The 19,067-nt window shown below is 66.5% G+C and overlaps 1 protein-coding gene across 3 annotated transcripts; it reads left to right on the top strand.

Moving 5' to 3' along the window:
* The first annotated feature begins 446 nt into the window (after positions 1-446).
* Positions 447-18,569, top strand: LOC148590350 (metastasis-associated protein MTA2). 3 transcript variants are annotated; one of them, XM_088539148.1, is made up of 18 exons: positions 447-502; positions 1,107-1,174; positions 1,271-1,364; positions 2,108-2,225; positions 3,321-3,384; positions 4,489-4,606; positions 5,410-5,512; positions 7,814-7,913; positions 8,003-8,191; positions 8,278-8,352; positions 9,204-9,262; positions 9,366-9,463; positions 10,846-10,985; positions 12,511-12,739; positions 14,151-14,240; positions 15,563-15,684; positions 16,881-17,038; positions 18,398-18,569. In XM_088539148.1, the coding sequence occupies exons 1-18, from the start codon at positions 475-477 to the stop codon at positions 18,567-18,569; spliced, it is 2,025 nt and encodes a 674-aa protein (XP_088395274.1). In that variant the 5' UTR covers positions 447-474. The 3 variants fall into 3 exon arrangements, with proteins under 3 accessions (XP_088395274.1, XP_088395273.1, XP_088395272.1); XM_088539147.1 differs by having other exon boundaries at positions 15,563-15,708; XM_088539146.1 differs by having other exon boundaries at positions 15,563-15,726.
* The last annotated feature ends 498 nt before the right edge of the window (positions 18,570-19,067 follow it).

The following is a 19,067-nucleotide window of genomic DNA, read 5'->3' as shown; positions in this document are numbered from 1 at the left end:
CGGAAGGGAGCGAATCGGGGGCGGAAGGAGCCGAATAAGGGACGGAAGGGACAGACTCGGGGGCGGAAGGAGCCGAATAAGGGGCGGAAAGGGCCGAGCAGTCGGCGGAAAGGGCCGAGCAGGCGGCGGAAGGGGCCGAGCGCGCGGCGGAAAGAGACGAGCTGGAGGCGGAAGGGGCCGAGCGGGTGGCGGAAAGAGCCGAATCGTTGCCGGAAGGGGCCGAGCGCGCGGCGGAAGGGGCCGAGCGCTCGGCGGAAAGAGCCGACTCGTGGTCGGAAAGAGCCGAGCGGGCGGCGGAAGAAGCCGAGCGCGCTCCGGAGGGTGCCGAGGCCGCGCCGGAAGGGCCCGAGGCGGCGCCGAGGCCGCTCCGAGGCGCCCGAGCGGGTCGCGCCGGTTGTGGCGGCGGCGGGAGCGGGAAGGCGATGAGGCGGGGGCCAGGCCGGGCCCGGGGGTAGCGCGGCCGAGCGAGCGGCCATGGCGGCCAACATGTACCGCGTCGGCGGTGAGCGGGGCCGGAACGGGCCGGGGGGACGGCGGGAACGGGGGGAGCCCGGCGGGAACGGAGACCGGAGGGAACGGGGGGGAGCCGGGAGGGAACGGGGATTCCAGCGGGAACGGAGGGATCCCGGAGGGAACGGGGGGATCCCGGCGGAATTGGAGACATCTCGGAGGGACCGGGGGGATCCCGGAGGGATCATGAGGGGAGCCCGAAGGAAACGGGGGGATCCCGGAGGGAATGGGGGGATCCCGGCGGGAACGGGAGGGGCCCGTCGGGATCGGGGACATCCCGGCGGGAACGGGGAGGATCCCGGTGGGAATGGCGGGGGATCCCGGCGGGAATGGGGGAGCCCGGAGGGAACGAGGAGGGGGAAGGGCCACTCATTTGTTCAGAAGGAGCCTTGGGGGAGGCCGGATAATTCCATAATTCCCATGGGAAAAGTGGGGGGTGGAAGAGGAGAGCAGGGGCTGTTGGTGGCTCCGTAGGGGGGAGGAATATCTGCAGCCCCTGGGATTTGGGGGTCGTTTTCCAGGGATTCTCCCTTTCAGAGCCGGCCTGGTGGGAGGACGCAATTCCCAATTCCTTTTCCCGCTCCCTTTTCCCGCAGATTACGTCTATTTCGAGAATTCCTCCAGCAACCCCTACCTGGTGCGGCGCATCGAGGAGCTCAACAAGGTGCCACCCCCCGTGTCCCCTCTCGTGTCCCCTCCCGTGTCCCTTCTCCGGGTTCGTCCCACCTCAACGTCCCTTTCCCGTTATCCCGTTTTCCAGACGGCCAACGGGAATGTGGAGGCCAAGGTCGTGTGCCTGTTCCGGCGCCGGGACATTTCCAGCAGCCTCAACAGCCTGGCGGACAGCAACGCCCGTGAGCGGGGCCGGAACGCCGCAGCCGGAGCGGGATGGAGCGGGAATGCGGGATGGGGAGGGGGCAGCGGCACCGGGCGCATCCCGGCAGCTCCGGATGCATCCCAGGAGCTCCAGGGCTCCGGGTCTGGCAGCTCCGGATGCATTCCGGCAGTTCCGGATGCATCCCGGCTTTCCGGGACCGCGGCCAAGGGATTTCTGGCCCTGAGTTCGGGGGATGTTTCCCAAAGTGGGAAGGGGTATCCCAAAGTGTGTGTGTGGAGGGGCGGTTATCCCAGCTCAGGGGGTTATCCCGGCCGTGGGGTTATCCCAACTGGGGGTAATCCAAACTGAGGGGGGTTATCCCGGCCGGGAAGGGGGTTATCCCAGCATGGGGAGATTATCCCGGCCGCAGGGGTTATCCCGATCATGGGCGTTATCCCGGCCGAGGGGGCGTTATCCCGGCCGAGGTGGGGTTATCCAAACCAGGGGGGTTATCCCGGCCGGGAAGGGGGTTATCCCAGCATGGGGGGATTATCCCGGCCGCGGGGGTTATCCCAGCCGGGGTTATCCCGATCGTGGGGGTTATCCCAGCCAGGAGGGGCGTTATCCCGGTCGGGAAGGGCGTTATCCCGGCCGGGAGGGGGGTTATCCCATCCGGGGGGGGTTATCCCGGCCAAGGGGGGGGGTTATCCCGGCCGGAAGGGGGTTATCCCGGCCGAGGGGGGTTATCCCGGCCCAGGGGTCACCGGCGGCCGTTCCCAGGGGAATTCGAGGAGGAATCCAAGCAGCCGCCCATGTCGGAGCAGCAGCGGCACCAGCTCAAGCACCGGGAGCTCTTCCTGTCGCGGCAGTTCGAGTCGCTGCCGGCCACGCACATCCGGTGGGGCCTGTCCCCGTGTCCCCTCCCCGTGTCCCCTCCTGTCCCCGTGTCCCCTCCCTGTCCCCCATGTCCCCTCCCTGTGTCCCCTCCTGTCCCCCGTGTCCCCTCCCCGTGTCCCCTCCTGTCCCCCATGTCCCTGTCCCCTGTGTCCCCTCCTGTCCCCCGTGTCCCCTCCTGTCCCCCGTGTCCCCTCCTGTCCCCCACGTCCCTCCCTGTCCCCCGTGTCCCCTTTCTCGTTCCTTGTGTTCTCCATCCCCTGTCCCCTCTCCTGTCCCCCATGTCCCTTCCCCTGTGTCCCCCTGTCCCCCATGTCCCTTCCTGTCCCCTCCCTCATCCCCGTGTCCCTTCCTGTCCCGTGTCCCCTCCGGCCCCCTGTGTCCCTTCCTGTCCCCTGTGTCCCCTCTCTCATCCCTTCTGTCCCCCCATCCCGTGTCCCCTCCCCGTCCCCCGTGTCCCCTCCCTTGTACCCTGTGTCCCCCGTCCCCCGTGTCCCTTCCTGTCCCTTGTGTCCCCCCATCCCCTGTCCCCTCTCCTGTCCCCCGTGTCCCCTCCCTCGTCCCCTGTGTCCTCCCATCCCCCATGTCCCCTCCCTTGTCCCCTGTGTCCTCCCCTGCCCTTCCCCTGTCCCTTGTGTCCTCCATGTCCCCTCCACTGTCTCTGTGTCCCCTCCACTGTCCCCTGTGCCCCCCTTTTGTCCTGTGTCCCCCGTCCCGTGTCCCCTCCCTCATCTCCTGTGTCCCTCCCATCCCCCGTGCCCCCTCCCCTGTCCCGTGTCCCTTCCCCACTCCTTGTCCCCTCTCCTGTCCCCCCATTCCCTGTCCCCTCTGTCCCCCATGTCCTTCATGTGATGCTGTCCCTGTGTCCCCTCGTCCCCCATGTCGCCCCCCCCGTCCCTTGTGTCCCCTCCTGTATCCCCAGTCCCTTCCTATCTCCCCCATCCCCTCCTGTCCCCCCATTTCCCGTCCCCCGTGTCCCCCCGTGACGCCGTCCCCGTGTCCCCTCCCCTGTCCCTCGTGTCCCCCGCGTGACGCTGTCCCCGTGTCCCCTCCCCTGTCCCCCGTGTCCCCCCGTGACGCTGTCCCCGTGTCCCCACAGCGGGAAGTGCAGCGTGACCCTCCTCAACGAGACCGACATCCTGGGCCAGTACCTGGAAAAGGAGGTGGGGACACGGGGGACATGGGGGGGGACACGGGGGACATGGGGACGTGGGGGACATGGGGGGGACACGGGGGACATGGGGACGTGGGGGACATGTGGGGACACGGGGGACATGCAGGGACACATGGGGATCCAGGAACACAGGGAGGACATGGCAGGGACATGGGGACACGGGGGACATGCAGGGACACATGGGGATCCGGGAACACAGGGAGGACATGGGGGGGACATGGGGACATGGCAGGGACATGGGGACACAGGGGACATACGAGGACATGCAGGGATACGGGGACATGCAGGGACACATGGGGATCCAGGAACATAGTGGGGACATGGCAGGGACATGGGGACACAGGGGACATGCGGAGGAACATGAGGACATGCAGGGACATGGCAGACATGCGGGGACACGGGGGCACAGAGGGAATATGCGGGGACACACAGGGACATGGGGGAGTATAGGGGAAATGACAATTAATGAATTAAAGGCCCTAATTGCCCCTTTTTCAGGACTGCTTTTTCTGCTCGTGGGTATTTGAGGGACACATAGGGACACAGAGGGGTCACACAGGGGACATGGATGGACACGGGGGGGGTGACAATTAATGAATTAAGGCCCCTAATTGCCCCTTTTTCAGGACTGTTTTTTCTCGCGGGTATTTGAGGGACACATGGGGACATGGGGGGACACAGAGGGGACACATGGGGACACACAGGGACCTGAAGGGATATAGGAGAAATGACAATTAATGAATTAAGGTCCCTAATTGCCCCTTTTTCAGGACTGCTTTTTCTACTCGTGGGTATTTGAGGGACACATAGGGACACAGAGGGGACACATAGGGACACACGGGGACATGGAGGGACACAGGGGGGTGACAATTAATTAAGGCCGCTAATTGCCCCTTTTTCTGGACTGCTTCTACTCAAGGATATTCGAGGGACACGTGGGGACACAGAGGGGACACGTGGGGACATGGGGGGACACACGGGATACGTGGGGACATGGAGGGACATAGGGACACAGAGGGGACACATGGGGGCACACAGGGACACGGGGGGGTGACAATTAATTAATTAACGCCCCTAATTGCCCCTTTTTCAGGACTGCTTCTTCTACTCGCTGGTGTTCGACCCGGTGCAGAAGACGCTCCTGGCCGACCAGGGCGAGATCCGCGTGGGCTGCAAATTCCAGGCGGAAATTCCCGAGCGCCTGGCGGAGGGTGCGGGGCCGGGAAGAACTGGGGGGGCGGGAAAGGGTTTGGGGGGTCATGAAAGGTTTTGGGGGGGTCATGAAAGGTTTTGGGGGGGGTCATGAAAGGTTTGGGGGGTTACTAAAGGTTTTGGGGGTTATTAATAGGTTTTGGGGGATCATTAAAGGTTTTGAGGGGTCATTAAAGGTTTTGGGGGATCATTAAAGGTTTTTTTGGGGGCTATTAATAGATTTCGGGGGTCATTAAAGGTTTTGAGAGGTCATTAAAGGATTTGGGGGATCATTAAAGGTTTTTTGGGGGGCTTATTAAAGGATTTGGGGGGTTATTAAAGGTTTTGGGGGGTCATTAATGGATTTTGGGGGTCATTTAAGTTTTTTGGGGGGTTATTACAGGATTTTGGAGGTCGTTAAAGGCTTTGAGGGGTCGTTAAAGGATTTGGGGAATCATTAAAGGTTTTTTGGGGGGTTATTAAAGGATTTGGGGGGTTATTAGAGGTTTTGGGGGGTATTAAATGTTTTCGAGGATCTATTAAAGTTTATTGGGGAGTTATTAAAGGTTTTGGGGGGCCATTAAAGGATTTCAGGGGTCATTAAAGGATTCTGGGGATCACTAAAGGGTTTTGGGGGGTCATTCAGGGTTTTGGGGATCATTAAAGGATTTTGGGGGGTCGTTAAAGGATTCTGGGGATCATTAAAGGATTCTGGGGATCACTAAAGGTTTTGGGGATCATTAAAGGATTTGGGGGGTCATTAAAGGATTTTGGGGGGTCATTAAGAGTTTTGGGGTCATTAAAAGTTTTGGGGTCCCCCCAGGCGAGTCGGACAACCGCAACCAGCAGAAGATGGAGATGAAGGTCTGGGACCCCGACAACCCCCTCACGGACCGGCAGATCGACCAGTTCCTGGTGGTGGCTCGGTGAGGGGACAGGGGACACTGGGGACACCGGGGGGGCCGCGATGACACCCCCTGTCACCCCCTGCCACCCCCTGCGATGTCCCCAGGGCCGGGGGCACCCTGGACTGCAGCAGCTCCATGGGGCAGCCCATGAGCACGGTGATTTGAAGGGGGACAGGGGACACCGGGAGGGGACAGGGGACATTGGGAGGGTCCGTGCTGTCACCCGCTGTCCCCTGTCACCTTTGTCACCCCCTGCGATGTCCTCAGGGCCGTGGGCACCTTTACGCGCGCCCTCGACTGCAGTAGCTCCATGGGGCAGCCCATGAGCACGGTGATTTGAAGGGGGACAGGGGACACCGGGAGGGGACAGGGGACACTGGGAGGGTCCGTGCTGTCACCCGCTGTCCCCTGTCACCTTTGTCACCCCCTGCGATGTCCTCAGGGCCGTGGGCACCTTTACGCGCGCCCTCGACTGCAGTAGCTCCATGGGGCAGCCCATGAGCACGGTGATTTGAAGGGGGACAGGGGACACCGGGAGGGTACAGGGGACACTGGGAGGGTCCGTGCTGTCACCCGCTGTCCCCTGTCACCTTTGTCACCCCCTGCGATGTCCTCAGGGCCGTGGGCACCTTTACGCGCGCCCTCGACTGCAGCAGCTCCATGGGGCAGCCCATGAGCACAGTGCTTTGGAGGGGGACAGGGGGGACAGGGAGGGGACAGGGGACACCGGGAGGGGACAGGTGACACCAGCGGGGTCTGTGCTGTCCCCTGTCACCCTCTACGATGTCCCCAGGGCTGTGGACACCTTCGCGTGCGCCTTCAACTGCAGCAGCTCCATGGGGCAGCCCATGAGTGTGGCTCTTTGCAGGGGGACAGGGGACACCGGGGAGGGTCCGTGCTGTCCCCTGCTGTCCCCTCTCACCCCCTGCAATGTCCCCAGGGCCGTGGGCACCTTCGCACGTGCCCTCGACTGCGGCAGCTCCATGGGGCAACCCATGAACGCGGCGCATCGGGAGGGGACAGGGGGGACAGGAGGGGTCAGGGGACACCGAGAGGGACAGGGGACACCGGGAGGGTCCGTGCTGTCACCCACTGTCCCCTGTCACCCCCTATGATGTCCCCAGGGCCGTGGGCACCTTCGCATGCGCCCTTGACTGCAGCAGCTCCATGGGGCAGCCCATGAGTGTGGCGCATTGGGAGGGGACAGGGGACACTGGGGCGGAACAGGGGACACTGAGGGGGACAGAGGACACTGGGGGGGACAGAAGACACCCAGGGGGGTCCGTGCTGTCCCCTGTCACCCCCTGCGATGTCCCCAGGGCCGTGGGCACCTTTGCGTGCGCCTTTGACTGCAGCAGCTCCATGGGGCAGCCCATGAGTACAGTGCTTTCAGGAAGGGACAGGGGACACCAGGAGGGGACAGAAGACACCCAGGGGGGTCCATGCTGTCCCTTGTCACCCCCTGTGATGTCCCCAGGGCCGTGGGCACCTTCACGCGCGCCCTCGACTGCAGCAGCTCCATGGGGCAGCCCATGAGTGTGGCTCTTTGCAGGGGGACAGGGGACACCGGGAGGGTCCGTGCTGTCACCCACTGTCCCCTGTCACCTTTGTCACCCCCTACGATGTCCCCAGGGCCGTGGGCACCTTCGCGCGCGCCCTCGACTGCAGCAGCTCCATAGGGCAGCCCCATGGGGCAGCCCATGAGTGTGGCGCATCGGGAGGGGACAGGGGACACCAGGAGGGGACAGGGGACACCAGGAGGGGACAGGGGACACCAGGGGTGTCCGTGCTGTCCCTTGTCACCCCCTACGATGTCCCCAGGGCCGTGGGCACCTTTGCGCGCGCCCTCGACTGCAGCAGCTCCATGGGGCAGCCCATGAGTGTGGCTCTTTGCAGGGGGACAGGGGACACCGGGAGGGTCTGTGCTGTCACCCACTGTCCCCTGTCACCTTTGTCACCCCCTACGATGTCCCCAGGGCCGTGGGCACCTTCGCGCGCGCCCTCGACTGCAGCAGCTCCATGGGGCAGCCCCATGGAGCAGCCCATGAGTGTGGCGCATCGGGAGGGGACAGGGGGGACAGGAGGGGACAGGGGACACCAGGAGGGGACAGGGGACACCAGGGGTGTCCGTGCTGTCCCTTGTCACCCCCTACGATGTCCCCAGGGCCGTGGGCACCTTCGCATGCGCCCTTGACTGCAGCAGCTCCATGGGGCAGCCCATGAGTGTGGCGCATCGGGAGGGGACAGGGGACACCGGGAGGGTCTGTGCTGTCACCCGCTGTCCCCTGTCACCTTTGTCACCCCCTACGATGTCCCCAGGGCCGTGGGCACCTTCGCGCGCGCCCTCGACTGCAGCAGCTCCATCCGCCAGCCCAGCCTGCACATGAGCGCGGCGGCCGCCTCGCGCGACATCACCCTGGTGAGTCCCCAAGCGCCACCAACCCGCGCGTGACCCCGTGGGGTCTCTCCACACCGCTCACGTGTCCCCCCTGTCACCCTCGGGGACAGTTCCACGCCATGGACACGCTGCAGCGCAACGGCTACGAGCTGGCGCGGGCCATGGCCACGCTGGTGCCGCAGGGCGGCCCCGTGCTGTGCCGGGACGAGATGGAGGAATGGTCGGCGTCCGAGGCCATGCTCTTCGAGGAGGCGCTGGAAAAGTACGGGAAGGACTTCAATGACATCCGGCAGGACTTCGTGAGTGGCACCGGGGACGTGGGGACGCCCCCGCGGGGTCCCCGGGGCGGGGGTGACGTGTTGTCGGTGTCACCGTCGCCGCGCAGCTGCCCTGGAAGTCGCTGGCCAGCATCGTGCAGTTCTACTACATGTGGAAGACCACGGACCGCTACATCCAGCAGGTGGGGACGCAGTGGCACCGCGGGGACGGGGTGGGGACAGGGTGGCACTGTGGGAACGGGGTGGCACCATGGGGACAGGGTAGCACCATGGGGACCAGGTGACACCATGGGGTTCAGTGTGGGGAAAGGGTGGGACCGTGGGGACCAGGTGGGACCATAGGGTTCAGTGCGGGGACGGGGTGGCACCGTGGGAACCGGGTGACACCATGGGGTTCAGTGCGGGGACAGGGTGGCACCATGGGGACAGGGTGGCACCATGGGGCTCCGTGTGGGGACAGAGGTGGCACCGTGGGAACCGGGTGACACCATGGGGTTCAGTGTGGGGACAGGGTGGCACCGTGGGGACAGAGTGGGATCATGGGGACCAGGTGACACCATGGAGACCAGGTGACACCATGGGGTTCAGTGCAGGGACAGGGTGTCACCGTGGGGACGGGGTGTCACCGTGGAGACGGGGGTGTCACCATGGGGCTCAACGTGGGGACAGGGGTGTCACCATGGGGCTCGTTGTGTGGATGGAGTGTCACCATGGGGCTCCCTGTGAAGACAGGGGGTGTCACCATGGGGACAGACTATCACCATGGGGACCGGAGTGTCACCATGGGGCTCCGTGTGGGTACAGGGGGTGTCACCGTGCGGATGGGGGTGTCACCATGGGGACAGGGGTGTCACCATGGGACTGTGTGTGTGGATGGGGTGTCACCAAAGGGCCCAACGTGGGGCCAGATTTGGTGTCACTTGGCGCTCGCTGATGAACTTGGGGGTGGGGGGGGGGCTCGGGGGGGTCCCCCTCAATGTGGGGACAAGGGGGGGACCCCGGACCCCCCCTCACCCCCCCGCGCCCCCCCCAGAAGCGGCTGAAGGCGGCGGAGGCCGACAGCAAGTTGAAGCAAGTCTATATCCCCACATAGTGAGTATGGGGACACGTTGGGGACACGTTGGGGACATGGGGACATGTTGGGGACACGGGGGGGTGTCCCTGACCCTCCCTGTCCCCGTGTCCCCCCCCCCAGCACCAAGCCCAACCCCAACCAGATCATCTCGGTGGGCTCCAAGCCCGGCCTCAACGGAGGCGCCTTCCAGAAGGGGCTGACGTGCGAGAGCTGCCACAGTGAGTGGGGGGACATGAGGGGACACAGAGGGGACAGGGGACATGGGGAGACATGGGGAGGATATGGGGGGACATGGGGACATGAGGGGATAGGGGACCCGGGAGGACAGGGGCACGGGGGGGACACGGGGGGACAGGGGACACAGGGGGACATGGGAGGACATGGGGGCATGGGGAGACAGGGGACACAGGGACAGGGGAAGGCATGGGGACATGGGGAGACATGGGGACATCAGGGGACGGGGAGGACATGGGGACAGGGGGAGGCATGGGGATATGAGGGGACAGGGGACACAGGGGGCACGAGGGGACAGGGGACACGGGGAGGGTATGGGGACACAAGAGGACAGGGGACATGGGGAGAGATGGGGACATGGGGAGGCATGGGGACATGAAAAGACACAAGGGGACAGAGGACATGGAAACGGGGGACACGGGGACACAGGTGGGGCGGGGGGACATGGGGGGACACGGGGAGGATATGGGGACATGACGGGACAGGAGGGGACACAGGGGGGACATGAGGGGACATGGGGACACACGGGGGGACACGGGGACATGGAGGGACACGGGGGGGACACAGGGACACAGTGGGGTGGGCACGTGCAGTGCCGGGGGGGGTCTCTGCATTGGGGTCTCCCCAGATTTTTGGGGGGTCTCCCCGTGTTTTTGGGGTCTCCCCGTGTTTTTGGGGGGGTCCTCACCCTGTTCCCCCCCCAGCAACACAGTCGGCGCAGTGGTACACGTGGGCCCCCCCAACATGCAGTGCCGGGGGGGGTCTCTGCATTGGGGGCTCTCCCCAGATTTTTGGGGGGTCTCCCCGGGTTTTTGGGGGTCTCCCCACATTCCAGGGGGGGTCCTCACCCCTTTCCCCCCCCCAGCGACGCAGTCGGCGCAGTGGTACGCGTGGGGCCCCCCCAACATGCAGTGCCGGGGGGTCTCTGTACTGGGGGCTCTCCCGGGTTTTGAGGGGGTCTCCCCAGGTTTTTGGGGTCTCCCCGTGTTTTTGGGGGGGTCCTCACGCCGTTCCCCCCCCCCAGCGACGCAGTCGGCGCAGTGGTACACGTGGGGCCCCCCCAACATGCAGTGCCGGGGGGGTCTCTGCATTGGGGGCTCTCCCGTGTTTTTTGGGGGACTCTCCCGGGTTTTTGGGGGTCTCCCCGGGTTTTTGGGGTCTCCCCGTGTTTTTGGGGGGCTCCTCACCCCTTTCCCCCCCCCCAGCAACGCAGTCGGCGCAGTGGTACGCGTGGGGCCCCCCCAACATGCAGTGCCGGGGGGGGTCTCTGCATTGGGGGCTCTCCTGTGTTTTTGGGGGGTCTCCCCAGGTTTTTGGGGGTCTCCCCACATTCCAGGGGGGGTCCTCACGCCGTTCCCCCCCCCAGCGACGCAGTCGGCGCAGTGGTACGCGTGGGGCCCCCCCAACATGCAGTGCCGCCTCTGCGCCTCGTGCTGGATCTACTGGAAGAAGTACGGGGGGCTCAAGACCCCCACGCAGCTGGAGGGCGCCGCGCGTGGCCCCGCGGTGAGGGGCGGGGCCTGGGGAAAGGGGGCGGGGCCTGGGGAAAGGGGCGGGGCCGGGGAAAGGGGGCGGGGCCGGGGAAAGGGGATGGGGCTTGGGGGAGAGGAGTGGGGCTGGGGAATGGGTGGGGCTTGGGGAGGGGCGGGTCTGAGGGAATGGGTGGGGCTTGGGGAGGGGCTTGTGGAGGGGCGGGGCTTGGGGGAATGGGTGGGGCTGGGGGAATCGGTGGGGCTTTGGGAGGGGCAGGGCCTCGGAAGAGGGGTGGGGCTTAGGGAAAGGGATGGAGTCTGATGAAGGGGCGGGACTACCCCGCAGTGAGGAAGACGACGTTTTTGGGGAAGCAAACAGGTTTTTGGGGGGAATAAATGGGCATTTGGGGGGGGGCGAAGAAACAGGCGTTTTGGGGGGAACAAATGGCTTTTTGGTGGTGGAAAGAGGCTTTTTTGGGGCGGATAAAGGGTCTTTTTGGGGGAAAGAATGAGCATTTTGGGGGGAATAAACAGGCATTTTGGGGAGAATAAACGCGCATTTTGGGGGGGAATAAACAGGTTTTTTTTGGTGGGGGAAACAGGCATTTTGGGGGAATAAATGGGCATGTTAAATGGGCATTTTGGGGGGAATTAAGGAGCATTTTGATGGCGGGAAAAGTGCTTTTTGGGGGAAACAAGTGCCCTTTTAGATGGGGAAAAGGGGCATTTTGGGTGCAGGAAATGCCCTTTTTCTTTGGGGACCACCCCAAACCACTGTCCCCATGTCCCCTGTCACTGCAAGAGCCGCACTCACGGGGGGAAGAAATGGGTCTTTTGATGGGGAAAAGGGGCATTTTGGGTGTGGGCAATGCCCCTTTCCTTGGAGGCCACCCCATGTCCCCATGTCCCCATGTCCCCATGGCAGGAGCCGCACTCGCGGGGCCACGTGCCGCGGCCTGAGGCGCAGAGCCTGTCGCCCTACGCCAGCAGCGCCAGCTGGGCCATGTCCCCCCATGTCCCCCATGTCCCCATGTCCCCCATGTCCCCATGTTCCCTGTCACTGCAGGAGCCGCAGTGGGCTTTTTTGGGGGAATAAATGGGCATTTTGACAGGGAAAAGGGGCATTTTGGGTGCAGGCAATGCCCCTTCCTTGGGGACCACCCCAAGGCACTGTCCCCATGTCCCCTTGGCAGGAGCCGCACTCACAGGGGGAATAAATGGGCTTTTTAGGGGGAATAAATGGGCATTTTGGGGGCAATAAAAGGGCATTTTGGGGGGAACAAATGCCCTTTTTGATGGGGAAAAGGGGCATTTTGAGTGTAGGAAATGCCCTTTTTCTTTGAGGGCCATCCCAAGCCGCTGTCCCCATGTCCCCGCGTGTCCCCTGTCACCGCAGGAGCTGCACTCACAGGGGGAATAAATGGGCTTTTGGGGGGGAACAAATGCCCTTTTTGATGGGGAAAAGGGGCATTTTTGGGTGCGGGCAATGCCCTTACCTTTGGGAACCACCCTGCCAAGCCACTGTCCCCATGTCCCCATGTCCCCTGTTGTCACCGCAGGAGCCGCACTCGCGGGGCCACGTGCCGCGGCCCGAGGCGCAGAGCCTGTCGCCCTACGCCAGCAGCGCCAGCCGGGCCAAGCTGCTGGCCAAGAACCGGCAGACGTTCCTGCTGCAGACCACCAAGCTGACGCGGCTGGCGCGGCGCGTGTGCCGGGACATCCTGCGGCCGCGGCGCGCCGCCCGCCGCCCCTACGCGCCCGTCAACGCCGGCGCCATCAAGGCCGAGGGTGAGCGGGAAAGGGGATGGGATTGGGGTGGGAATGGGGATGGGGATGGGATGGGGATGGGATTGGGGGGGAAATGGGGGAGAATGGGGATGGGGATGGGGATGGGAGTGGGGATGGGGATGGGGATGGGGATGGGGATGGGGATGGGGATGGGGATGGGATTGGGATGGGGATGGGGATGGGATGGGGATAGGGATGGGAATGGGAATGGGATTGGGATTGGGAGTGGGGGGGAGAATGGGGGGAATGGGGATGGGAATGGGATTGGGAATGGGGATGGGATGGGGAGGAAGAGGGGGAATGGGGATGGGATGGGAATGGGGATGGGATTGGGAATGGGGATGGGGATGGGGATGGGAGTGGGGATGGGATTGGGGATGGGATTGGGAATGGGATTGGGATTGGGAATGGGAATAGGGAGGAAGAGGGGAAATGGGGATGGGAATGGGGATGGGATGGGGATGGGGATGGGATGGGGATGGGAATGGGAATGGGAATGGGGAGGAAGAGGGGAAATGGGAATGGGGATGGGATGGGGATGGGGATGGGGGAAATGAGGGGGAATGGGAATGGGGGGGAAGTGGGGGGGAATGGGCGGGAAATGGGGAGGAAGAGAGGGAATGGGGAGGAGAAGGAGGAATGGGGAGGAAGAGGGGGGAAATGGGGGGGAAGAGGGGGAAAGGGGAGAAATGGGAAGAGGGGGAATGGGGAGGAAGAGGGGGAATGGGGGAAACAGGGAGAAAGAGGAGGAAATGGGGAAGGGGGGAAATGGAGGGAAAGAGGGGGGAAATGGCGGGGAATGAGGAGGAAGGGGGGGAATGGGGGAATGGAGGGGAAGAGGGGGGAATGAGGAGGAAGGGGGGGAAATGGGGAGGGGGAATGGGGGGAAATGGGGGCGAAAAGGGAAATGGGGGGGGTATGGGGGCAGAAATGGGGAGGAAGAGGGGGAATGGGGAGGGAAATGGGGAGGAAGAAGGGAAATGGGGAGGAAGAGGGGGAAAATGGGGGGGAAATGGGGAGGAAGAGGGGGAAATGGGGAAGTGGGAGGAAGAGGGGGAATGGGGAAGAAGAGGGGGGAAATGGGGGAATGGAGAGGAAGAGGGGGGAATGGGGGGGAAGAGGAGGAATGGGGATAGGGGGAAATGGGGAGGAAGATGGGAAATGGGGGGAATGGAGGGGGGAAATGGAGGAATGGGGAGGAAGAGGGGGAATGGGGGAAACTGGGAGAAAGAGCAGGGAAATGGGGAAAGGGGGGAAATGGGAAGGAAGAGGGGAAAAATGGGGGGGAATGAGGAGGAAGAGCGGGAAAGGGGGGAAATGGGAGGTTTTGAACAGCTGTTCATGGTGTTTTCGGTTGTTTTCTCCCCCGTTCCCGGTTGTTTTCCCCCCATTCCGGCTGTTCCCGGCGCAGGCTCCGTGCGGCTGCCCAAGGCGGCCAAGGCGCCGCTCAAGATCCTCCCGCTGGCCCGGCTGCCCCTGGCCGCCATCGTCAAGGAGCTGGGTGAGCGCGTGTGGGGCTGGGGGGGGTGTGGGGCTGGGGGGGGTGTGGGGCGCCCTATGGGGCACCCCTGGGGGCACGTGTGGGGCTGGAGGGGGTGTGGGGCACCCTATGGGGCACCCCTGGGGGCACATGTGGGGCTGGAGGGGGTGTGGGGCGCCCTATGGGGCAGCCCTGGGGCAAGTGTGGGGCTGGGGGGGGTGTGGGGCGCCCTATGGGGCAGCCCCGTGGCTGTATGTGGGGCCGGGGGGGGTGTGGGGCGCCCTATGGGGCACCCCTGGGGGCACGTGTGGGGCTGGAGGGGGTGTGGGGCGTCCTATGGGGCAGCCCTGGGGCTGTATGTGGGGCTGGGGGGGGTGTGGGGTGCCCTATGGGGCAGCCCCGGGGCTGTATGTGGGGCTGGGGGGCGTGTGGGGCGCCCTATGGGGCAGCCCTGGGGCCGCGTGTGGGGCTGGGGGGGGTGTGGGGCGCCCTATGGGGCACCCCTGGGGGCGTGTGTGGGGCTGGGGGGTGTGTGGGGCACCCTATGGGGCAGCCCCGGGGCTGTATGTGGGGCTGGGGGGGGTGTGGGGCGCCCCATGGGGCAGCCCCGGGGCTGTATGTGGGGCTGGGGGGGGGGTGTGGGGTGCCCTATGGGGCACCCCCAGGGCCGTATGTGGGCCTGGAGGTGATTGTGGGGCACCCCTGGGGCTGTATGTGGGGCTAGGGGGGGGATATGGGTCCTTGCGGGACCCTATGGGGCACCCCCAGGCCTGTATGTGGGGCTGGGGGTGATTGTAGGGGAACCCCTGGGGCTGTATGTGGGGCTGGGGGGCGGGTTATAGGGTCCCTGCAGCACCCTATGGGGCACCGCCCCCTCACACCCCCCCACGGTTGCTCACCCCGCCCTGTGGGTCTCTGGCCCCGCCCCCTGGTCACTGACCCCGCCCCCCTCGCCCCCCCCACGGTTGCTGACCCGGCCCCCTCACCCCCCCCCCCACACGGTCGCTGGCCCCGCCCCCTCACCCCTCCCGTGGTCGCTGACCCCACCCCGCGGGTCTCTGACCCCGCCCCCTCACCCCCCCCCACGACCGCTGGCCCCGCCTCCTCACCCAACTCCCCCGGTTGCTGACCCCGCCCCCCTGCAGTCGCTGACCCCGCCCCCTGCCCCCCCACGGTTGCTGACCCCGCCCCACCGCGGCTCGCTGGCCCCGCCCCCTCACCCCCCCCCGTGGTCGCTGACCCCACCCCGCGGGTCTCTGGCCCCGCCCCCTCACCCAACCCCCGGTTGCTGGCCCCGCCCCCCCGCAGTCACTGACTCCGCCCCCTCTCTCTCCCCCCCGCAGCCGCACAGGCCCCCCTGAAGCCGCGGGCGCCGCGGGGCTCCAAGACCCCCATTAACCGCAACCAGCTGAGCCAGAGCCGCGGCCTGGCCGGGCTCGTGGGCAAGAGGGGCTACGAGAGCGGCGCCGACGGCCACCGTGGCCCGCGGGTACGGGGTGGGGGGCCTGCGGGGAGGGGCGGGGCCGGGGCGGGGCCTGCGGGGCCGGCGCGGAGGGGCGGGGCCCGCGGGGAGGGGCGGGGCCTAAGAGGGGGCGGGGCGGCGGGGAGGGGAGGAGCCTGCGGGGAAGGGTGGGGTCCGCAGGGAAGGGTGGGGTCTGCAGGGAGGGGGCGGGGCCTGCACCCGAGGGGCTGGGGCCAGCGGGGAGAGGCGGGGCCTGAGCGGGGGGCGGGGCCTGCGGAGAGGGGATGGGGCCAGCGGGGAGGGGAGGGGCCTGTGGGGAAGGGTGGGGTCTGCAGGGAGGGGTGGGTCCTGCGGGGAGGGGGCGGGGCCTGCACCGAGGGGTTGGGGCGGTAGGGAAGGGGCGGGGTCTGGGCTGTGGAGGAATGGGGGGGGACTGAGCGGGGGCGGGGCCTGCGGGGAGGGGCGGGGCATGAGCGGAGAGGGGTGGGGGCTGAGTGGGAGGCGGGGGCGGGGCCTGTGCCCGAGGGGGTGGGACTGTGGGGAAGGGGCGGGGTCCAGGCTGTGGAGCGGAGGAATGGGGGAGGGGCTTGGGGGAGTGTGGCATCAGGAAAGGGGTGGGGCCTCGGAAGGGGCGGGGCTAAGGCTGGATGGGGGTGGGGGTTATGAGAAAGGGGTGTGGCTTATGGAAAGGGGGGCAGGGCCTAGGGAAGGGGCGGGGCCCGGACTGTGGAGTTGAGTTGTGGTTGGGGGGCGGGGTTTGTGGGAAAGGGGTGGGGCTGGGGGAGGGGGCGTGGTTCATGGGGGTAGGTGGATGGATGGGCGGGGCTTTTGGAAAGGGGTGGGGCTTTGGGGAAAGGAGGTGGGGTCTAGGGAAGGGGCGGGGTTAGGGTGGGGCTGAGAGGGGTGGGGGAGGTGGGGCTTAAGGGTAGTGGGGGGTGGGGCCTGGTGTGGTTGACAAGGGGCGGGGCCAGTTGTGTGATTGACAGGGAGGCGGGTCGTGGGAGGAGTTTGGGTGGGGCCTGCCATGATTGACAAGGGGAGGGGCCTGAGAAGGGTGTGTCTGCAGGGGGCGTGGCCTAAGTACTTGGCAAGGGGAGGGGCCTATGGGGAACGCGCTGGGGGGTGGGGCCTCTGGAAACCCACTGAGGGGGCGGAGCCGCACGCGGTGGGCGTGGCCTGACGCGGCGGGCGTGGCGCAGGTGCCGGGGGCGGGGCTGCCCTTCTCCACCAATGGGCGCGCGGCGGCGGCGGCCGGGGGGGGCCTGCGGGGGGGCTCCCAACCGGCCGCCAAGAGGCAGAAACTGAACCCGGCCGATGCCCCCAACCCCGTGGTGTTCGTGGCCACCAAGGACACCAGGTGGGGCTAGTGGGGCAATGGGGGGCGGCTATGGGGCCGGGGGGTGGCTATGGGGCAGGGGGGACCCATCATGAGAGGGGAGGAGCCTCAAGGTTTGTCCCCAACCCCCTGGTGTTCGTGGCCACCAAGGACACCAGGTGGGGCTAGTGGGGCAATGGAGGGCGGCTATGGGGCAGGGGGGCAGCTATGGGGCAGGGGGGCAGCTATGGGGCAGGGGGGACCCATCATGAGAGGGGAGGAGCCTCGAGGTTTGTCCCCAACCCCCTGGTGTTCGTGGCCACCAAGGACACCAGGTGGGGCTAGTGGGGCAATGGGGGGCGGCTATGGGGCAGGAGGGCAGCTATGGGGCGGGGGGGCAGCTATGGGGCAGGAGGACCCATTGAGATCATGGGGGGGGAACATCAGGGTTTGTCCCCAGCCCCGTGGTCTTTGTGGCCACCAAGGACACCAGGTGGGGCTAGTGGGGCAATTGGGGGGCGGCTATGGGGCAGGGGGGCAGCTATGGGGCAGGGGGGCAGCTATGGGGCGGGGGGGCAGCTATGGGGCAGGGGGGACCCATCATGAGAGGGGAGGAGCCTCAAGGTTTGTCCCCAATCCCGTGGTCTTCGTGGCCACCAAGGACACCAAGTGGAGGGGGACAATGTGGGGGGCTATGGGTGGCCCTGGGGGTGTTGGTGGCCCTGGGGGTATTGGTGGCCCTGTGGGGTCTATGGGTGGCCCTGGGGGTGTTGGTGACCCTGGAGGGGTCTGCGGGTGGCCCTGGGGGTGTTGGTGGCCCTGGGGGGGCTGTTGGTGGCCCTAGGGGGTGGCCCTGGCAGGGGCTGTGGGTACCTCTGAGCGTGTTGGTGGCCCTGGGTGTGTTGGTGACCCTCGGGGGGTCTGTGGTGGCCCTGGGGGTGTTGATGGCCCTGGAGGTGTTGGTGTCCCTGGGGGGATATTGGTGGCCCTGGGGGTGTTGGTGGCCCTGTGGGGTCTATGGGCGGCCCTGGGGGTGTTGGTGATCCTGGAGGAGTCTGTGGGTGGCCTGGGGTCTGTGGTGACCCTGGGGGGTCTGTGGGTGGCCCTGGGGGGGTGTTGGTGGCCCTGGGGGTGTTGGTGGCCCTGTGGGGTCTATGGGTGGCCCTCGGGGTGTTGGTGACCCTGGGGGGTCTGTGGGTGGCCCTGGGGGTGTTGGTGGCCCTGGGGGGGTATTGGTGACCTGGGGGTGTTGGTGACCCTGGAGGTGTTGGTGTCCCTGGGGGGGTATTGGTGACCTGGGGGTGTTGGTGGCCCTGGGGGGTCTGTGGGTGGCCCCGGGGGTGTTGGTGTCCCCGGCGGTGGCCGTCCCTCGCTGACCCCCTCCGTGTCCCCCCCCCATAGGGCCCTGCGCAAGGCGCTGTCCCACGCGGAGCTCCGCCGGGCCGCCCGCCGCCCCCACCTGCCCCTGCGGCCCAAACCCCCCCGGCCCGGGGTGGGCGGGGCCACGGCCCCGGCGCCCCCCGCGCCCCCCCACCCCGCCAGCACCTCCGAGCCCATCGTCCTGGAGGACTGACCCCGCCCCCTCCCGCCGCGGCCACGCCCCCTCCCGCCGAGGACACGCCCCCGGCGCGGCCGCGCCCCCTCCCGGCGTGGCCACGCCCCCCCCCCAGCGAGGACACCCCCCCTCGGCGAGACCGCGAGGCCGCGCCCCCTCCCCGGCGAGGACACGCCCCCAGCGAGGCCGCGCCCCCTCCCACCGGGCCACGCCTCCCCTCCCGCCGGGCCTCGCCCCCTCCCGCCGGGCCACGCCCCCCCTCCCCGCCAGGCCACGCCCCCTTTTGTAATTTTTTTATTTCCATAGCGACCGCGCTGGGGGGGGGCGGGGGGAGCCTCGGAGCGGCCCCCGCCCCCCCCAACCCCCTCCCCTTTTGTACATGGTCGCGCCGGTTTTTTATCTCGAGCTGTTCCCGCGCCTGTAGCGACCGGAAATAAACGGGCGCCTTTTCTGCAGCACCGGTACCGGCACCGGGGGACGGCGGCGGCCGCCGGAAACGGCCGATGGGGGACGGGT

Source organism: Tinamus guttatus, unplaced genomic scaffold, assembly GCF_059628265.1.
Source record: "Tinamus guttatus ecotype Peru unplaced genomic scaffold, ASM5962826v1 Tinamus_guttatus_pri_ptg001428l, whole genome shotgun sequence".
NCBI classification, from domain to species: Eukaryota; Metazoa; Chordata; class Aves; order Tinamiformes; family Tinamidae; genus Tinamus; species Tinamus guttatus.
This window is presented reverse-complemented; position numbering and strand designations above follow the sequence as displayed.